The 18,447-nt window shown below is 39.3% G+C and overlaps 4 protein-coding genes across 8 annotated transcripts in view; 2 read left to right on the forward strand and 2 right to left on the reverse strand.

Moving 5' to 3' along the window:
- The window catches only part of rgs11 (regulator of G protein signaling 11), a 13,941-nt gene extending 9,152 nt beyond the window's left edge, over positions 1-4,789 (reverse strand). For 2 of the 3 annotated variants that reach the window (XM_027006196.3, XM_027006195.3), the window contains exons 1-4: positions 4,652-4,789; positions 3,057-3,519; positions 2,453-2,549; positions 1,242-1,292 (exon numbers count right to left, since the gene is read on the reverse strand). In XM_027006196.3, coding sequence (XP_026861997.3) covers positions 1,242-1,292; positions 2,453-2,549; positions 3,057-3,119 — 211 coding nt within the window. In that variant the 5' untranslated portion in view covers positions 3,120-3,519; positions 4,652-4,789. Of the gene's footprint in view, positions 1-1,241; positions 1,293-2,452; positions 2,552-3,056; positions 3,520-4,651 lie in introns of those variants that run through there. The other variant, XM_081700856.1, reaches the window with a different exon arrangement.
- Positions 4,012-9,314, forward strand: ints15 (integrator complex subunit 15). Of its 2 annotated transcripts, none has more exons than XM_027006197.3 (8): positions 4,012-4,188; positions 4,702-4,930; positions 5,057-5,278; positions 5,713-5,878; positions 6,779-7,080; positions 7,194-7,395; positions 7,478-7,517; positions 7,858-9,314. In XM_027006197.3, the coding sequence occupies exons 2-8, from the start codon at positions 4,703-4,705 to the stop codon at positions 8,120-8,122; spliced, it is 1,425 nt and encodes a 474-aa protein (XP_026861998.1). In that variant the 5' UTR covers positions 4,012-4,188; position 4,702; the 3' UTR covers positions 8,123-9,314. The 2 variants fall into 2 exon arrangements, with proteins under 2 accessions (XP_026861998.1, XP_026861999.1); XM_027006198.3 differs by having other exon boundaries at positions 4,015-4,188; positions 4,731-4,930.
- A 535-nt stretch (positions 9,315-9,849) lies between these two features.
- Positions 9,850-13,361, reverse strand: pmm2 (phosphomannomutase 2). The gene is made up of 8 exons (XM_027006200.3): positions 13,173-13,361; positions 12,629-12,740; positions 12,435-12,511; positions 12,209-12,300; positions 11,833-11,932; positions 11,513-11,588; positions 11,291-11,406; positions 9,850-11,196 (listed from the first exon to the last, which is right to left on the reverse strand). The coding sequence occupies exons 1-8, from the start codon at positions 13,245-13,247 to the stop codon at positions 11,092-11,094; spliced, it is 753 nt and encodes a 250-aa protein (XP_026862001.1). The 5' UTR covers positions 13,248-13,361; the 3' UTR covers positions 9,850-11,091.
- Positions 13,362-13,874: 513 nt separating this feature from the next.
- Positions 13,875-18,447, forward strand: part of mad1l1 (mitotic arrest deficient 1 like 1) — a 56,243-nt gene continuing 51,670 nt past the window's right edge. For both annotated transcript variants that reach the window (XR_014118193.1, XM_027006178.3), the window contains exons 1-4: positions 13,875-13,988; positions 15,333-15,505; positions 17,502-17,642; positions 18,215-18,394. Coding sequence is in view for 1 of the 2 variants with exons in the window: in XM_027006178.3 (XP_026861979.2) it covers positions 15,359-15,505; positions 17,502-17,642; positions 18,215-18,394 (468 nt within the window). In the remaining variant the exon portion in view is untranslated. The remainder of the gene's footprint in view (positions 13,989-15,332; positions 15,506-17,501; positions 17,643-18,214; positions 18,395-18,447) is intronic.

An 18,447-nucleotide genomic window follows, 5' to 3' on the forward strand; every position in this document is an offset into this window, starting at 1 on the left:
CACACACAAACACACATGCACACAGACACACACATACACATTTAAAATCATCCACTGACAATGTATACTCCAAATACTTGCATCATCTAATGAAATCTTGTCATTTGATAACATTTGTTGACAAGTCTTAACATTACTCAAAAATAGCTGAAAAGTACAGAAATGTTTAAAGATTTCACACTTTGATCTTGCCTGTCTAAAAATAATTGACTTAAATTGACCCTCACTCTTTTCTGGAGCACATGAAGTCACTGTGGAACTCTCTAGAGTCTTGTTTACGGCAGGTACACCTGTGTGATGACCTAGATGTTTACCTCAGCTTTCCGAGTATGATAAGGTGGCACTTAAAGCATTTCCTTGTAAATCATTTCCACTTTTAATGGCTCCTTCCTAAGGCTACATTCCCAATGCATCTCAACAACAACCCCATACAGAACACTTGTTTTAATGTCCCACATTCTAACACCTGTGCTATAAAGCGATATGGAGAAAAATACTATATAGCACTTGTGTAACTATATATTGCCATTGCAGTATGCTTTTGCAGTATGTTAAAATGAGCCACTGTTGTGAAATTGTTAAATACTAGTCACCATTATTTTGATCAAAATTTTTTTTTCAAAAGTGTCAATTCTTTTAATCGTTAAAACACCTGCAGAGCCCTTTTTAAATGTCTGAGATAGTAACTTTGAGTGCTGAGTGGTCAGGACACTTAACAAAAACTGAATTTATTTGCATATTGGATCTTCCTGTGGAATTGGTATTGCAAAAGCCAATATATTGGCAGCCCTACTACTGCTATATATTTGCAAAGTCATTATAGTTGTTCATAAAATTCTGATGACAAATGAAGCCTGCCCTATTTATTGACAGTTGGTATTATCCTAAATCCTGATGTTGACCGTAGTCTCGTGCAGAGACAATCAGAATGCCCTGTTCTTCACTGTTTATAAGAATACACTGGGTTACAGCAGTGTTGAACACACACTCTCTTTATCTCTCTCTCTCCCTCTGTGTGTGTGTGTATGTGTGTGTATTGCAGGGTCCCTAAGGATCACATAATAAGGATCATGCATCTCTTCAGGGACATTTATTGGAAAGAAGGAACAGCATCCAGCATGGACACAATGCATACGACATGCATGCACGAACACAGACACACACATCGACACGTGTGTCTCCAAAATGCCCTTTTCACACAAAAGCACCTTCATCACAGGATTCAGCTTTAGTGACCCTACCTTCTTCAGTGATGGCATACTTCTGGGTCAGCCAGCTTACAATATCACTACCTGGATGAACCAAAACAGGGGGACTGTGTTTAGGATCATGCAGAGATAGATGCACATGTCATACATATTTTATGGATGTTATGCATGTTATGTTATACACTGTCCTCACTTTTGAGATTTAGACAGATGGAGCTGTTCCTATATGCATATTAATGAGGCAAATGCAACCTTAAATCTTGCAATAGCAGCACTCATTGAGAAAGCCATTTTAAATCGAGCAGAAAGTTCATTACATGTGCTCCTCATGCTGTAATAAGTCTCAGATAGGTGGTGGTGTGCATCACTTGGTGTCATGCTGTTAAATGCCGTTGTGTACCATGTGACGTCATGGTGTAAATGCCGTTGTGTACCATGTGATGTCATGGTGTAAGTGCCGTTATGTATCATGTGATGTCATGGTGTAAATGCCGTTATGTACCATGTGACATCATGGTGTAAAGTGTTTTTGTGCATCATGTGATGTCATGGTGTAAAAACCTGTGACCAGCGTAAGAAATGGAGTCGGTTTGTGTGCCCCTGCGCATACATGCGTGTAACTGCTGTGCATATAACTGGAGAAAAATTAAGCATTAGCACTAAAAAGCACAGACCATAATCTGATGTCTCAGATGTCTGATCTCTCAGATGTCTGATCTTTTAAATGTCTGATCTCGCAGATGTTTGATCTCTATTTGCAGACTTTCAGCTGGATTGTAGTTTTCTTCAAACACTGCCAATGAGTTCATAACCTGCAGACTTTACTACCAGATCCTTTAATGCCTATTAAAGGAAACACATTTGTCCCTTTGGACATAATCACAAAATATGTTCCATAATACAAAACTACATGGCCTTTTTCAAGCCTAATAACAATAGGCCAAACTCTAATCAACAAACTGCCTGATCGTGTCATGACATGTTGCCAGCAAGAACGCTAAATGGAACAATCCTTTATAAACCCATGTGGGAATATATAGTGCATGTAACTAGAGTTTACTTCATTCAGCTTCAATTAAGTTATGGAAAAAGTGAGTGAGAGTGAGTGAGTGAGTGTGTGTGTGTGTGTGTGTGTGTGTGTGTTTGAGAGAGAGAAAGAGAGAGAGAGAGAGAGAGAGAGAGAGAGAGAGAGAGAGAGAGAGAGAGAGAAAGAGAGAGAGAGGGTGGGGGCGGGGGTGTCTCACCAGTCATTGCATGCGGTATCACTGTAATAAGCAGCCGCTGGTTTCGCATCTTCATGCCCACGTCAGGGTCTTGCATAGACACTATCACTCGCTCCATCTACATGAATGCACAACAGAAACTGCCTACAGGATACTTGCAGATTCTTATATTAATTTGCTGAAATTGCTTTCATTTAAATATATACGAAAGTATTGTGGCCTAGAGTAAAAAAAAAAAAACGAAATCAGGAGCTCTTCTGTCTTTCGTATTACAGGACTACAAAAGTACACTATTCTACACAGTGCTGTGAGATATAACAAGTTTGCATTTTTAACATTTCTCTTTTCGAATAAAGTCCCAACTTTGTTCACTGCAGTCTCCAAGATACGTCCCGATATAAACTCGAAGTAATGATTGATTTTTTTAAACTGGATTTCTTAAAAAAAAAAAGGAAAGGAGAGATCTTTATAGCTTATAAAGTAGATTACTTAGACATTTCCTTCAATTAAAGAATTTTGCAGCAAGCCAATTATTGCCGCTATTTTAAAAAGTGCGATGGTGTAGCCCTTAAACCCGTTTTTCCTAAATATACGGATGCAAAAGTGAAATTGGTTTTGCTCGTACCTTAGTTAAGAAAGGCATTTGTTCACGCAGATTTCCACTCGGGTTGACCATGCTGATGGTCATGTTGACAGCTACGCCGCTTTGCGCGCTCTGGATGAAGTTGTCAAGGAGCGATGCGAGTCGCGTCCCACCAGGTAAAGACTCGGTGGGGTGGCTCTCTCAATCAGAACACGCCATCCAAGAAAGCAACTCGGGTGTGTTTTAGCGCCCGCTAGTGGTGTTTTAGCTGTTCCCACTTCACTCTTCTGGACAGAGATCTCGGATGTTGTTCCTGGGATCTGCAGGAGCCATTCTTCCAGTTTGGAGGTCACAGCCCCTAGTGGTCCGATTACCACGGGAACCACTCCTGCCTTCACCCTCCACATCTTTTTAGCTCATCTTTCAGCCCTTTTGGTATTTTTCGTGTTCCTTGTTGTTGATGATGTTGCAGTCACAACGGCAGTCTTCTGCTGTTTATCCAGCACTGTGTCCGAAACCATTATTGAAAATTATATTTTATATATATATATATATATATATATATATATATATATATATATATATATATATATATATATATATATATATATAGAGAGAGAGAGAGAGAGAGAGAGAGAGAGAGAGAGAGAGAGAGAGATAACTTATAATGGCCTGAAATAGAACATGAAGAGAATCTTTGGATTCACCCTCACCTCCCAAGACACCTGCAATCGTAGCATTAAAAAGCTGTGCTGTAGAGTTCCGTATAGGCTACTATGTGATTTATAGCATTTGTCAGATGCTCCAAACCATGACCTTAATACTTAAACCTTAAAACCATGTTGTTAATACTTTACATAGCTTGAACCTTTTGCCAGTTACACTACTTTAAAATGTATTTTGTGCCACTTTTACAGGACTTTCTACATTTTAAAAAAGCTTAAAAGTCATCTTTTCGCTGTATGTACGCTAGAGCTACATCGCCTGTCCTCAAATGTGTCCCACGCGGGTGTCCGTAGCTAGTTATTGTCTGATTGATATCTGATAGTTAACGCTATGTTTTCGTTGAGATGTGGCTCTAGCTAGCTAATCGCTAACTATGTCTTTTGAAAAGAAAATTATGGAATAAATCTTTATAGCAAGTCCAGGCGGGATTAGGCGACTGATTCACGAGGTTTGACCTATCTATTTTGAAACTTTGCTGGTTAAATTCTCAGTTATTTTTTCTCCATGAAGCTAGCTAGCCTAAGCTTATTAGCTAAAACATACTGCAACGTTAGCTATTTGTTCGTGCTTAACACAGTTCCACCAGTAAACAATGTAGCTATATACCTAGGTTAACTTTCACAAATACACATAAAAGGCTGTAATAACCACGACATCCAAGTTAGCTATCTAACTTTTCTTAACGGATTAATTTCTCTCAGGTACTTAGCTAACGCTAGCAAGCTAGCTAGAGGGACAAAATTACTACTACAGAAATAGTTAGCTAAGCTAGATAACTAGGCATTGTGTTAGCTAGCTAGCTAGTAGTTATACTCGTCATGATTTTGATAACATTTCCAGCCTTCATGTATTAATAAAAACAATAATAACCGCTTTTACATGGGAAAAGTAAGGTAGCTAACGCTACGTACCTGATTGGCTAGTTTGATTTGTATAGAAACGTGTGTTTTATGTTTTACAGAATGTGTAAAACAATTCCCCTTTATATAGACATGAGTGATATTCGTCACGCACTGCTGCGGCGCGACCCCCTGAGCGCGGCCAAAGAAGTACTGTACCATCTGGATATATCTCTGGGCAGTGCACTTCAGAGCGCGTCGGGGCCCGCCTCTGGCCTGGAGAAGAGCACGGTAGACCTGGTGGAGGAGTTCATTTTTCATGTCCCGAAAGATAGAAATGTACAGCGAAAGGTGCGGAGAAGGAGAAAGTGAATCAATCCATTTTAACTATTGTTTAGTCACGTAGTGTGACAGATTCATCCTCATTACTCTGTGTTTATCTGTATTACTCTGAATTTTATTAACTGTTCCTGTTAGAGAATGAGCTGCGTTCAAGAGCTCCAACTCCTGGAGATCATGTGCAGCTACTTCCAAGAGCAGAGCAAAGATGCTGTCCGCCAGGTCATATTTTCAGCCCTCTTTAGTCTCCAGGGCAACAAAGCTGACGAGAGCCGCATGGCCATGCTCAGTAAGCTGGTCTCCATGGCGATTGCTGTGTGTCGTGTGCCCATCCTCGAGTGTGCTGCCACTTGGCTACAGGTGGGTCACTAGGGCAGGTAATGAAGAGGCTTCTGTTTTTGTGTCAGTTTTATTACTACTGTAGCTTCCTAAAGCGGAGCCTGCTGTTACAATTCAAGACTTAATCCCAGCAGCATCACTGCCACATGCATTTTTCATAATACTGTTTGGATCCATCTCTGTTGCATTAGAATCTATGGGAATCATATGGGCACCGAGGGGAGAACCGATAATACACTTAAATTTGGATACACTGTACTGATCATTGATCTTTCTCTCTCTCTCTCTCCAGTATTTTCAATATTTTATTAGAAATCATCAGTAGCCTTAGCCTTAGGTACAGTCATTTAGTGTTTCTGGGTAGTCATCAGTCCTCTTGTCTGAGGTCACTATCTTGCTTGGTTCTCTGGAGTGCTTTTAATGTGTTGCTTCCTTCCATCCATCCGCTCCGGCAGCGCACCCACTCGGCGTGGTGCGTGCGGTTGGCGCGGGCGTTGGTGGATGACTATTGCGCGCTGGTGCCTTGCTCCATCGCCACCCTGCAGAACATCTGCTCGGCTAGCCCTCGCTTCTGTTGCCAGCTCATCACTGCTGTCACAGCCCTCTACGACTTCTCTTCAGGTACCTGCCCTTCACCAGGCTCCACCGGAGTAGCTTATGTGTGTTTATCTTTGCTTTTAGAGACTTTGAAAACAATGTTGGATGTCACATTGTGCACTCCACAGTTCTGAGAGTGCAAGGTATTTAAAAACACCTTTTGAAGATCATTAGCACTGGACTGCTGTCATTGTGGAAAAAATCTGGATGTACAAAACAATGTTAGGATAAAATTCAGCCCATGCTAATAATTAACATCACATCATAATTATATGTTAGAATTATATTAGCCAGCCCATCTTTGGTTCATGTACCAGTATATTTTACTTATTCATTTGGGAAATACACTTATTTTTCAGCCTGTGTACCTGAAAAGATAATTTGCCACCTTTGTTTAATAGTAGATAATACCACTTTGAGCAGCAGTGATGTCAATGCCATACCATGATACTCCCTCATGATTTAATGTTGGTATGATATTCTGACTGGTGCTTTTTGGAAGATTTGAGATTAGCATTCATGTTCAAGTGGTCAACATTGGCTTACTGCTGTTTATGTTGGCTTTACTCCCATGCTTGTGCTTGAGAGGTTGGAGAGAGACCTGCCAATCTCTGGAGAGTGCTCCAGTTTTTTTTTTTGCCTCCATGGGGGCAGAGGAGCATGACTATGGTTTATCAGAGCTATATAACCTTGGAAACTGCACACTTTATGACTGACCCTAATTATTCCTGTTCACTAGAGGGGTAAATTACTTTTCGCACCTAGCGGTGGTATGTTTTTATTATGCGGCATACATCTGACAGATTCTCTAACCTCACCATTGACTTTTTTGCCTTTGCAATTCAGCGGTAACTGAATATAGTGAGAAATTAGGCCAAAACTGTGAAACATATTCACAGTGATGTATGTGATGTGTGTCTGTAGATGAGCTCACTCCACCCCCTGCCCTGTTGGAGATGGTGGTTGGTTGGATTGCAGAAGACCCCAGGTTACTCCTGCTCACCTTCATTAACACACCCCTCACCTCCAGCTTACCAATTGGATGCCTGGAGGTCACCCCTCTTATGGGCCTCCTCCGATGGTGTGTGAAGGCACCACTAGCCTATCAGAGAGGTCAAAAGTTGTCTCTGACCAACAACCAAGCAGAAACAGACAAAGGGATGGGATGTGAAGAGTTATACTCCAAACTACACTTGAGTATTCTTCAGGTCTTCCTCATGTTACAGGTGCTCACCTTATAAAAGTATACATGGCCAATAAAAAGGTCTCTTAAACACTTCAAGAGCATCTTAATAGATTTGATCTCTCAAAATGCTTTTTTTCTTTTTTTCCATCCCAGGTCCACCTTACAGAACAGAATCTGTTCGGGCGACTTGCCGTGTTGCAGGTGGAGTCTGCTGCTGCCCTCATCGAGGAGGTGAGCCGATTATCGGACGAGCTTAACCCTCTCCATGCTGCCAACCAAATCCAGCTGGCTCTGGATAGGCTGGCACAAGCAGTGCAAGTTGCCATGGCAACAGGAGCCCTGCTGTGTACCAGAGGTAAGAGTGGAGGATTTGGCTTTTGACACTATCTCAGAGTTTTGGTTTTCTTGTTTGTTCATTTGCTTTATTTGTTGTTCAGAGGACCTGCGTACTCTGTGCTCAAGACTTCCTCATAACAAGTAAGTTAAAGAAGGCCAATTAGTTTTGTCTACAGATTCTTAGTAGCTAAAGCATGGAGGCTCTTAAAGAGTAATAGTTATATAGAACCACTTCTTCAAATACTTAATGGTATGTTAAGTGTAACTTGTCGTATAGAGGCTGCATTACCCTTCGGTTTATTTCCAGATTTTAGTTAAATAGTTATCCGGATATCTACAAAATGGTCATAAGTTATTGCTTGCTATGATAATCTTACAATACCAAATGAATCAAAATATAGACCTTGTTCTGTGGGTTTTTATGATCCTGTTTTTTAGTCTTAGCAGACTGTGTAAGAACTGTTGTGTGTTTCATTCACAGCCTGCTCCAGCTGGTCATGTCTGGTCCTGTGGTGTCACCCCCACATGGGAGCCCCTTCCAGCCGAGCCCCTACACCTACGTCCACCCGGCCCGCCCTTCACCGCTCTCTCCCCTCTCCTCCGCCCACGCTGCCCTCTCGCCGCTCCACACCCACCCGGCCCTGTCACCACACCGGCCCCTGGTCCCCCACAGCACACACTCCTCACTTGGGTCACATGCCTTCCACCCTGCTGCCGTGGCCTTCCCATACCGGCCTATCCGCTGACACACACTCGCCTGCTGGCAGATGACGCTTCATAACAACTGGAGGCCGATGAGCTGCAATGGCCTTTTTTACGTTTGGATTAACTTATGGGTTAAAGGGGATGGATGCATCAGTCACAATTTCAATTAAAAAACAAACAGTTTTTTTTTAAGCAAAATATTCTTGTTTCTACAAGAATCCTTTTCAGTCCTTCATATTCTTGTTGTACTTTGAGTTTGAGAATGAACTGTGATTTTTTTTTTCCCTTTTTATCTACTAATGACAGCTATTTACCGTAAATATATACCATTCTACACTTTCTCTAAATACTATGATGAGCTGAACCTTATAGTTATATACAGGCTGTCACTGTTTTACTGTTTTTATACCTTGGAAATGGCACAGATTGAATACCAATTTACAGGTTGTTCTAGTGCTTTTGTAGGAAATTCTTCCTTAGGACTTTTTCAAGATTGGAACAAGTTTTTTTTGTTTTACTATACAATACAAAAACGTATCAAAATGAGATCATGGTTACTTAATACTTAGAGAATGAATTTGAGAATTTAGTCTTAAAAGATTGGAAAGACAGCAGGGGGATTTTATTTATACACACACACCTTATTGCATGTACTAACCCTCGTCTTATAATGAATTATCAGCAAGCTAAGTAATGAACATAGGGCTGTCACAGCATTGCTTGAAACTGGGCTGACTAGTGATAAAGCCAAAAAGCATCTTAATCACATCTGTTACCATTAGTCTAACACAGTCACACCTCTGTTTACGTGCCTGTCAAGGAAGTCAACAACTCCCAAAGCTATGTAGACTCACTGCCTCAGAGTTCATGGAAGAAAAGAAACAGCATAGCCGGTTCAATGCTGACAGCATACTGGTTTGTTAGAGCCCTTGGAATCCTAAGGAAACCCTTGCTTAATTCTCACAAAGGCATTTTGTATTCTGTAAGATATTGTGAAATATAAGTAATGTGGGCATTGATCTCTGGCTGTCTTGTGCCCAAATTGTAAGTAGAGACTCTGCTAACTGACCAACAGTAGAGTGAGCATAGGAAATGGGGTAGGGACAAACGAGCCCTGTTAGTAGGGTGAAAGATGTGAACCATGTTCATTCTAGACAAACAATTTGTGCTTCAGAATTGTGCATTTCAACTTCTCTATTAATGATCTTTGAACATTAAAAATCCTGTCATGAAGTTTATGTATATAGTCATGTTTATACAGTCTTTTGGCCATTGACTATCTCTGTTCACATTGTGATCTAGGCTATAACAGCGGAACAACAGTGAAGAAATGCTCTTGATGGATTATCTGACTGACACACCCCTCCCCTCAAAATGTAAAACAATTCTGATATCAATAACCAATGCAGTAAGACTGCATTTGGCAGTGTACACTTTACCCTGCAGTAAATAAATTAATTTCTACATTAGTTAAAAACTATTTAAAGGTTTCTTTTCCTTTGCACTAGACAGGATTAAAGGATTACTATATACGTGATTGACATAACATAACTCAGTACATTCAGCAATGATTAGAGTACGGATTAAGTTGCATTGATTTGTATAATCATGAGCTTACTTGACAGCATGCAATGTTTAAGATCCGATTATTACAAAACATCTTTCAACAGACTGGCAATGTAGTACATTCAGATATTAAATTGTGTGAGATTCCTTCAGATTACCTCATTCTGGGAAAATACATTCAAGAACTAGTTGATGCAACATGAATGGTTCAGATGTTTATCAGTGACTTATTTTGTAGTGTTCTGACACAGCTGTGAGTAATGAATGCACACAATTTTAATTCATACATATGCATAAAATCAATAGGTACATAGGACCAGCCCTTTAACAACCTATACCATAAGTTATTCCATAAGATTGAAACATACCCATCACCTACGTACATCATCTACACCTCATCCTCTAAAATAGCCTGATCCACCACAACCAATTGTGAAACTAACCCCAAAACCCCAAGCTGATAAAACAGTAAGGATATAAAAAGAATTTAAAAGTCTAATTATTCTGCATGAATGAGTGTCCATTCTTGACCAGGACCTTATGGGGATAACAGTAAAATAGTCTGGCTTTTGGTGGCTTACTGTACAGTGACATTCAACATATTTTCCCACATCACAACTCTACATTTATCATATACCTTAAAATGATTTAAGCTTTTAAGACAATTTAGGCATATGTAAAACCATTTTAATACCTTCAAACATACAACATAATTTATTCCTACACAGCGACAAACTAACCATTTATAAGTTTAAGATGCATACTTATGGTATTTGCTATCACAGCTCTGTCAGTTAGGGAAATAACCCCAGCCACCTCCCTTTTACAGCACCCAATACTGCCCGATCCATTGTTCTAGGGGTCCTGCCAATGGATTTAAACACAAAAAGTATGCATGGACTCAATACTGCAGCAGCACTATGCTGACTCCTCTTCTGAGACCTGTCTGAAACCTTGATACCATTTGATGAGCGATGATTTGAAGCATGACGAGGAACATACAACCAAACCAAGATTGCCTTGCTGCACAAAATGAGTCCCCTGTTAAACATCCCAGCTATTCCAACTCATTTTTTCCTTTAAATGTAGTGATCCAAACATACAAGTTAAAAGGAAGGTTCTTCTCTAGTCCTGATTTATAGTACATGTGGATGTACAAGACTTCATTAGGAAACCATTTAAGTCTTGAAAGACTAGAGTTGAAATGATCCTCACAACCAAATTTTCCTTATATTATTTGTAGATTAACTGCTTAATTAGAGGTTTAAAAAATAAAAAATAACCCCCCCCCCCCCCCCCCCAGAAATTGCTTACAGCTCCTGACATCTTTAGTAATGAGACAAGTTTGGCTCATAGTGAGTGTTCAATACAGTACAGCCTCAAAGATCACAGTTCCTTGATACAGCAGGAGAATGCTGAAGTTAGAGGTTATACACAGGAAAACTCAGCTGAAAAAGAGCTTCTCACAAATCTGCTGCGTGTCATCTGGCGACGCCACCTCATGGCCGATCGTCCGGGGGTCTGTATAGATCTCATAATCGTTTCCTCCCTGAAGAAGCAAGAAGGGAGACCCAGTCAAACCTGAAAGGCGGCATAGGCAGTTGCTTTTGGTTAACGCATCGCGTCTCACTGTTAAGACTCACTGGCTTGGTTTTGTCACCAAAGAAGTGGATGGTTTGGTATGAATCCTTCTCTACGATACCCAAACAATATCGCTTATCCCAGCCTTCTGGAAATACATCAAAGCTGATCTGTCCTCCTATGGCATGAGCAAACAAACGCACACCCACCCATTCCTTTTAGCTTCCTGGAATATGCCAAAAATTAAATGATACACACATACAAAAGACAACACACACACACACCGATGGAAAAAACAAGTCCTTTCCCAGCAAATTCTTCTCGTAAAACAGCCACAAACTGCTCGCGAATCTTTTCTTTCTACAAGAGGCCGACAGAGAGATTGGGGGGGGGGGGTCATCAGGATCAAAATCTCAGTACAACTGAAATCTAAGAGTATGTACACACAAGTTTTAATATCTTACCGACATTCAAAAATTCACAAGGAACATAACATGCATTATGGATGTATAGATAGATAGATAGATAGATAGATAGATAGATAGATAGATAGATAGATAGATAGACCTTTGTGATTGCTCAGTACAAGACAACAAAATGTTACCTTGTCAAGCTCAAAGAATTCAATTCGCTCTTGCTGGCTGCAGCTTCGGCCAATCGGAGAAACGTTGAGCATTCCATTCCGAAACTCAATAAATGTACCCCTATGCATGTGAACATCAATGACATTATGAAAAATAAAAAGTGAAGGGAAAAGTCAGTTTGAGCTCCCCAATACGACCACGTCTAATTCTGGCACTAAGTGAGTTATATTCAGTGACCACCAGGAGTCAGCAAATACTCAGGTTAATAGAACAGATGGTCAAACTGGGCATATAGTGAAGTTACGCCGATGTGTATTTATAATAGTAAAATATTTAATAGCGCAAACAAGTTTTGGAAAACAAGTTATACTTACAAGACAGGGAAATCTCGCTCACCTTTTCTTGGGCAGTTTAATCTTAGCCATGTAATTTAAGCAGAAGTTGATGAAATCCTGTAAAAGCTCCTCCCCTAGGTATGCTTGAATACTCTGATTAATGGAAATGAAATGTAAGCTCTTATCATACAAGCAAAACCTAACATGGAAAAAACACATCACATTTGTCAAGACGACCGTGTGATGAACCCCAGCAGTGAACAGTGACCATAAGCAATCACTCTTACCTGCACAGAGTGTAGCTGCCCAAATCTGTAGGCGACCAGACCGTTCTCAGCGAAGACATAATCCACACAATTAATTACTATAAGGAACGCAAGAAATTAAACGCCATTCGTCACTCAACAAAAACAGAGCAGAACATAAATACAATAAGAAATTTGTTTTTATGAAAAGCACTTCAGAATTGTTAATGTCCCACCATCATCACCCAGCTGCTCTTTGATTTTGATCAAGTCTGACCCTCCAACAACTCCAACTCTCACCCGTTGTCTTAGTTTGGTCAAGAACTTGTGCATGCGTGGGGTCACTCTCTAAAACACGCACACAAACGAAGAGAAAGAATAGCATTCATTTCCTTAAAAAGGAAGCAACAACAAGGGGCCACACACTTAATAAATTCCATTTCTATATGCACAAACAGTTGTAAATACTCGGAGCAGTTACAGATTTAGTTATTGCCCTTTTTCCGCAACTGAGTTGTGAGCTAACCTACACTCGTCAAAACTCTCGTGAATGTGAGCCGGCGGAAACCAGTTAGCTAGCCAATTAATTTACCCTGAATAGCTCGAATACTTTTAAAATATATGCACACAAAATCGAAATTTCCTGCATTGAAGTCGAAAATTTACATTATTGTTTCGGTTTTAAGCCAGTTTCCTAGCTAGTTACCGAGCTAACGAACAACACACTAGCTATTGCTAGTAACCCCGGATACTTATAGCCGGAATCACCCGTTCACTCACTTGCCGAGCTGCTGTTAAAGTCCCGTCAACATCAAACAGGCAAAGCGTCGTCGTGTCTGCATCTGAATTTGTCATCTTAAAACGTTGCTTTACAGATAAATTATGTTGATATAAGATTTTGAATTAAACAGACCAAGACACAGGAAGTCAACACGTCCACCAAATGCAACGTCATCAAAGGTGTGCTGTCGGAAGTAATGGACGTATTCACTAGAGAAGCGTAAGGGCTGTGATGGGGTATGTTCACTAGAGAAGTGTAATGCTGCAGGCCGAGGGGAGGATGTTTTAATTATACCTTCGTCCTTTGACAAAATTATTCCAAACACAAATTTCCGATTAGGTATTTTAACGTTCTTAAAAGTCAAGAATACCATCCAGAAACTGCATAGAAAACAGAAACAAGTCCATCAAGGCACCCTGGTTTGAGATTAAATATCATAAAATCATGTAATGAAAAGATCGCAAATTCTGGAGAAATCGTGGAGTCTTCATTGTTGAGTCTTTACCTGAAGTTATTTTAAATCCTACAATTATTTTACTAATATGCTTTTAATATATTTTTACCACGTTTGGATTTTGTTAAACCAGCAGCAATTCCTTAATATACTTCCTTAATATTCTTAATAGCTTTCCTTTTTTTTGTTTAAAATCTATTTGTTTTTCCTCTGTTCGATTACTATCTTTCGTAAATTAAATCACGTTGTAATATTGTTTTTTAAAGACCCCCTTAACTGTTGGTGGCGGAAGCGATAACTGAAGCACAAATACAACCTGCGAAGAAGAAAAAGTCGGCGCTTCGGCACGCAAAGTTGGACTGTAAGTGTTTCAAATTTTTGTTTATTGTCGTTTTGATAATTTTGGCGAAAAGGTGCAAAGGTGTACACCAGGTTACTTTTCACAATAGCTGTCTATGAACATAGCTGGTTACAGTACTGAGCAAAAAAGTGAACACATTTTCTGAGTACGTTAGTAGCTAGCTATCTTATCTTAGCTAACTTAAATAACATTCGTTCGTATGGTGGCGATAAACATCTTGGGTAGGTTATCTATCTTAGCTAGTTGGCGTTAGCTAATTAATGCAAGTATTTACGTTTCCTAAGATAGCTGAGTATTTTAGAAACAGTTAGGATAACCGAAGTGAACAAATGTTTAGACTTGTCTCGAACATGGCTAGCTCTAATCAACGTAGCTAGCCACAGCTATTGCCCAGTCTAGCTCCACTAGTTAGCGGTCTTGTTTGTCTCTCTGAAATTAGTCGACATCATGATTCTAATAGCGGTAACCAACAGTGTCCTGTTTTTGTCTTGAACAAGTTTGTTTCGCTGACTTCCGAGTCCCTTAAGCAAAGTTTGTGTGCATGTTTCCCAAATTTCCCAATTCCGAAATGATCGCGTATGGGAACACGACCACGCTAATTTAAACAAGCCATAGATGTCAAATCGCAGCCGTCGTGATTGAACTTCCTGGACGATTTTTATAAGTGGTTTTGGGTGTGTAAAAATTAGACTCTGAGCTATACAGTTCTCATGGGCAATAGGACTGGAGTTAGACTGCCAGCAGTCAGCTCTCAAGAAAACTATAGATCCAAACTTCTCGAAATGACGCGCTTTGTGGTATTTAATCCAAGTAAACGCACGTTTCTTTGACCTCTCACGGGTAGGCTCAGTGATGATGGATTTTAGTTTCATTGCATCTGCTCGTGGTTTATCTCTGGTTCTCTCTTCCAATCTACTAGTCCCCTCAGGTAATTTGCAAAAACGATTAAATCGTCCTAGGAGTTAAGAATGTAAAATAAATAGGCTGTGCTGCACAAAACATATTAAGACTGCTGCATACAATCCATTTGGTTCATTTTAGGAGCTGATGCACAAACCAGGAAGACAATCTAATCACCTGTTTCAAAAAACTTGAATGAAAGAATGAATGTTTAAATATGCTTAAAAACCTGGGAATTCAGTATAAAAGATGGACTTGGGTCATCACGCTAACCTTACTGAAGGCAGCTATAGGCCTCATTTTAGTTCTCTAACTCTCAGCACATGTGCAAGTGAGCAAATGGATGAGATTTCAAAGGTGCCTCACAATCTGTGAAGTTTACCTAGTAGAATATTACTGGCTTAAGCTTGTTAAGTGTTTTAATCAAGCTTCTCACCTCTACAGCACAAAGGCTTTCAGAAGTTGCCAAAATGGGTGATCTGGACGATGATACCACTATCTTTTCAACACTGAAATCTTTCAAGAGCTTAATCTCCCGTCCAGACCGCTCTTTGCTTGAGCCTGAGCCTGCTTATGGCAGAAGTGACCTTCAGAAGCTGTACACCCAAAGAGTGGAGGTTAGTCACAACTCCTCTGCCCTCACTGGATTTCTGTATACCCAAAGAGTGTAGGTTAGTCGCCAATAGGGCTGAAATCATTCCTTGAGAAAGTTGAGTAACTTACTTACTAAAATTAATTGATGCACATTCTTGAAACTTCTTTTAATCCAAATAACTGTCCACGATATACCTACGCCCCATCGTGCCTTGAGTGAAATATGTGCAAAGCATTAATCATGCCAAAAATGGATTCAGTTGATTAAACTCCCAACATCCAGTACATTTCATACCAGTAAGGTCGAGTGTGTTCTAGTGAAGACTACAGATGAATGTTTACTTAAAAACAGACACAATCCAGAGTCAGAACAGAGACATTAAATTTGACATATTTTGGTCTATGCATTAGGCATTATAGTAAATGGACTTGAGTAAGTTGTTACATTTTGTATTTTGAATAAATTATTGAATTGAATGAATGAATATAGACTATGTAACCACCTTTCGTACATTGAGGAAGTAAAACTGCTGTGTTGTGAGAAATCTAGCTATTGTTTTCAAAAGCGTTCAGCTTTCACACAAATGTTGAGGCCCCCTTAGTGTAGCGTAAAGGTTAACGGGAGAAGCAAATGGTAAATTACTTAGTTTGAACGGGTTTATATTTTTCATGTGTTTAATGTTTTTATTGTTTTCCATTCATACCAGCAATCACTTAGCATCTCTAAACATAATTTTGAAGAAGCTGGTGTAATGATTCTGTTAACAAATGGATGTTCCGCACAAATCATGAAAAATAAAAAGGTCACATGAAAAAATCATACCTATTTACCTATTTTAAAATAATTTGAAATTGATTAGTTTTTGTTTACTTGCATTTCAGAAGATGTTTTTTATTTTTTTATTTATTTATTTTTTATTTTTTTAAAGCCAAGATGTAATATGACACTTAAATACACTGTTAGGTTTTGTTTTGACAGATATTGTATGTAGTTTAAGCAATAAAAATGTTAATTTTTCTGAACTAGAATCCTATTAGTTGCTCATTTTAAGAGATCTCTTATTTTAAATATTTACTATTGCTTTTTAATTAAGCAACAGTTTTTCTTATCTGATAGATCATTTTATTAATCAAGTACTCTATTGCTGCAGCTCTAGTCACAACCCATTTACATTTATGGTGTTTGGTTCAGAGAAACTTGCATATTTATCAATATGACAGTAGGTGTGTGTGCTGAGAATCAAACCCATGACTTTGGTGTTATTAGTGACGTACTCTGCTTTACCGGGTGAGCTACAGGAGTGCAAATCCCTCATTCTTCACTGTATTTCTGTACTTAATAATTACCCAGAGATCAGCTTGAGCTGTAGAACTAATGAATATTTAGTGAAAATGAAAAACCATATCAGCCGTTTCCCATTTTTTGTGTAGTTAGTTTTTAATTTTTTTTACATTAAAATGATTTATTTAGATTTAGTTCATGCACACATACATTTAGAAATATCTGCAATAATGCTTTATATTATTACTTTTATTTTGTTGTGTGTAGTACTGAAATCAATTTGTGGCAGCAGAGATAATGGTTTTTCTGAATTTAAATTTAAGAATATAGCCTAATAAATGATGGAAAAGCTTTTTTTAATAGAGGACGAATGACAATGTCATAGCATCTTAAAGAGATTTTTACAAAAGTGTCATTTTTTCCATTGCAATGATTCAATTGATTACTAGTAATAGATTAATTTAATAATCACTGAAAAAATTGTAAAGGTATATAAAAACCTGAGTGTATAAAGTACCTTAACATCCCCCCCCCCCCGACATTTTCATATGCCAGTTAAGTAGACATTGCCCAACCCTAATCCCCACTCTAAAACTGTGATGACATTCAAAGCCAAAGAATCTTTATAATATTTAGATTACCAGTATAACACCTGAAGTGAAAAGACTCCCAGCATGTTGATGACTTGACCTTGACACTGACCCTCTCATGCGTTGTCATCATTTGGTGTCCTGCAGATGGAAGAGGCAGCAGAACGAATCCGCTCCCACACCAGTCTCCTACAGCTCACGCAGGAGAAGCAGCAGATGGAGCTCAGTCACAAAAGAGCACGCATAGAGCTGGAGAAAGAGGCTCACATCAGCTCCAGGGACTTGCAGGTGAATGGCACTTCCTACAAAGTGGGTTTTTTCTTTTTAAATGGTGTGAGGGGTCACAGAGTTCCCATATCTGAAACTTTCCCACTCTACTTTGCAGTTCTCTTTGCAATTTTCTAGAGGTAGTGCCATGGTCAGAGAACAATGGATCAAGAGTTCATGGTTTTGACATCAGCTGTTGGTTATTTCTGGTGTGTCCTTGTGCACTTAATATTGCTTCAAGGTGGCTGTCAGGCATCAAGAGCTGCTTTGGTCAAAGTATGAGCTAGATTGAAAAGAAAATTATGAATTAAAATGAACTTGCAAATCCTGTATGGACAAGGACTGTACAATGTTGTATTGTTTGAACACACACAGATCTAAATTTGAGGTAAAGTGTGCACAAGAGATTGAAATGGAACACTTCTATGGTGTATATTTAAGTTTCTGTGCTTCAGTGTGTGTGTAGTTTAATTGTGGCGTTTTTGAATTTATCGTAAGTGCCCAAATTTTGGATTGACCTTGTTAACCTTTTTCATTAATCATACATTGTGGTTCATTTTCCTGTGTTTTATTTATTTATTTTTAATAAACAGAGGCAAGTTGACAGGAACCAGGACTTGCTGTCAAAGATCAGGCGTCTAGAGGAAAACGAGGAGAAAGCAGCCCATACTCTTAATGAACAGATGGAAAACAACAAGGCCCTAAAGCAGAATCTTGAGGAATTCCACAAGCAAGCCACTGACAAGGACAACAAGCTTGAAGAGGCCAACCAGGTATACAGGGAGAGTGGAAAAGGAGGAGGTGCTAATGACCTTTAACTAATAAT

The sequence above is a fragment of the Electrophorus electricus genome, chromosome 18 (genome assembly GCF_041902795.1).
Source record: "Electrophorus electricus isolate QZ-2024a chromosome 18, ASM4190279v1, whole genome shotgun sequence".
NCBI lineage: Eukaryota > Metazoa > Chordata > Actinopteri > Gymnotiformes > Gymnotidae > Electrophorus > Electrophorus electricus.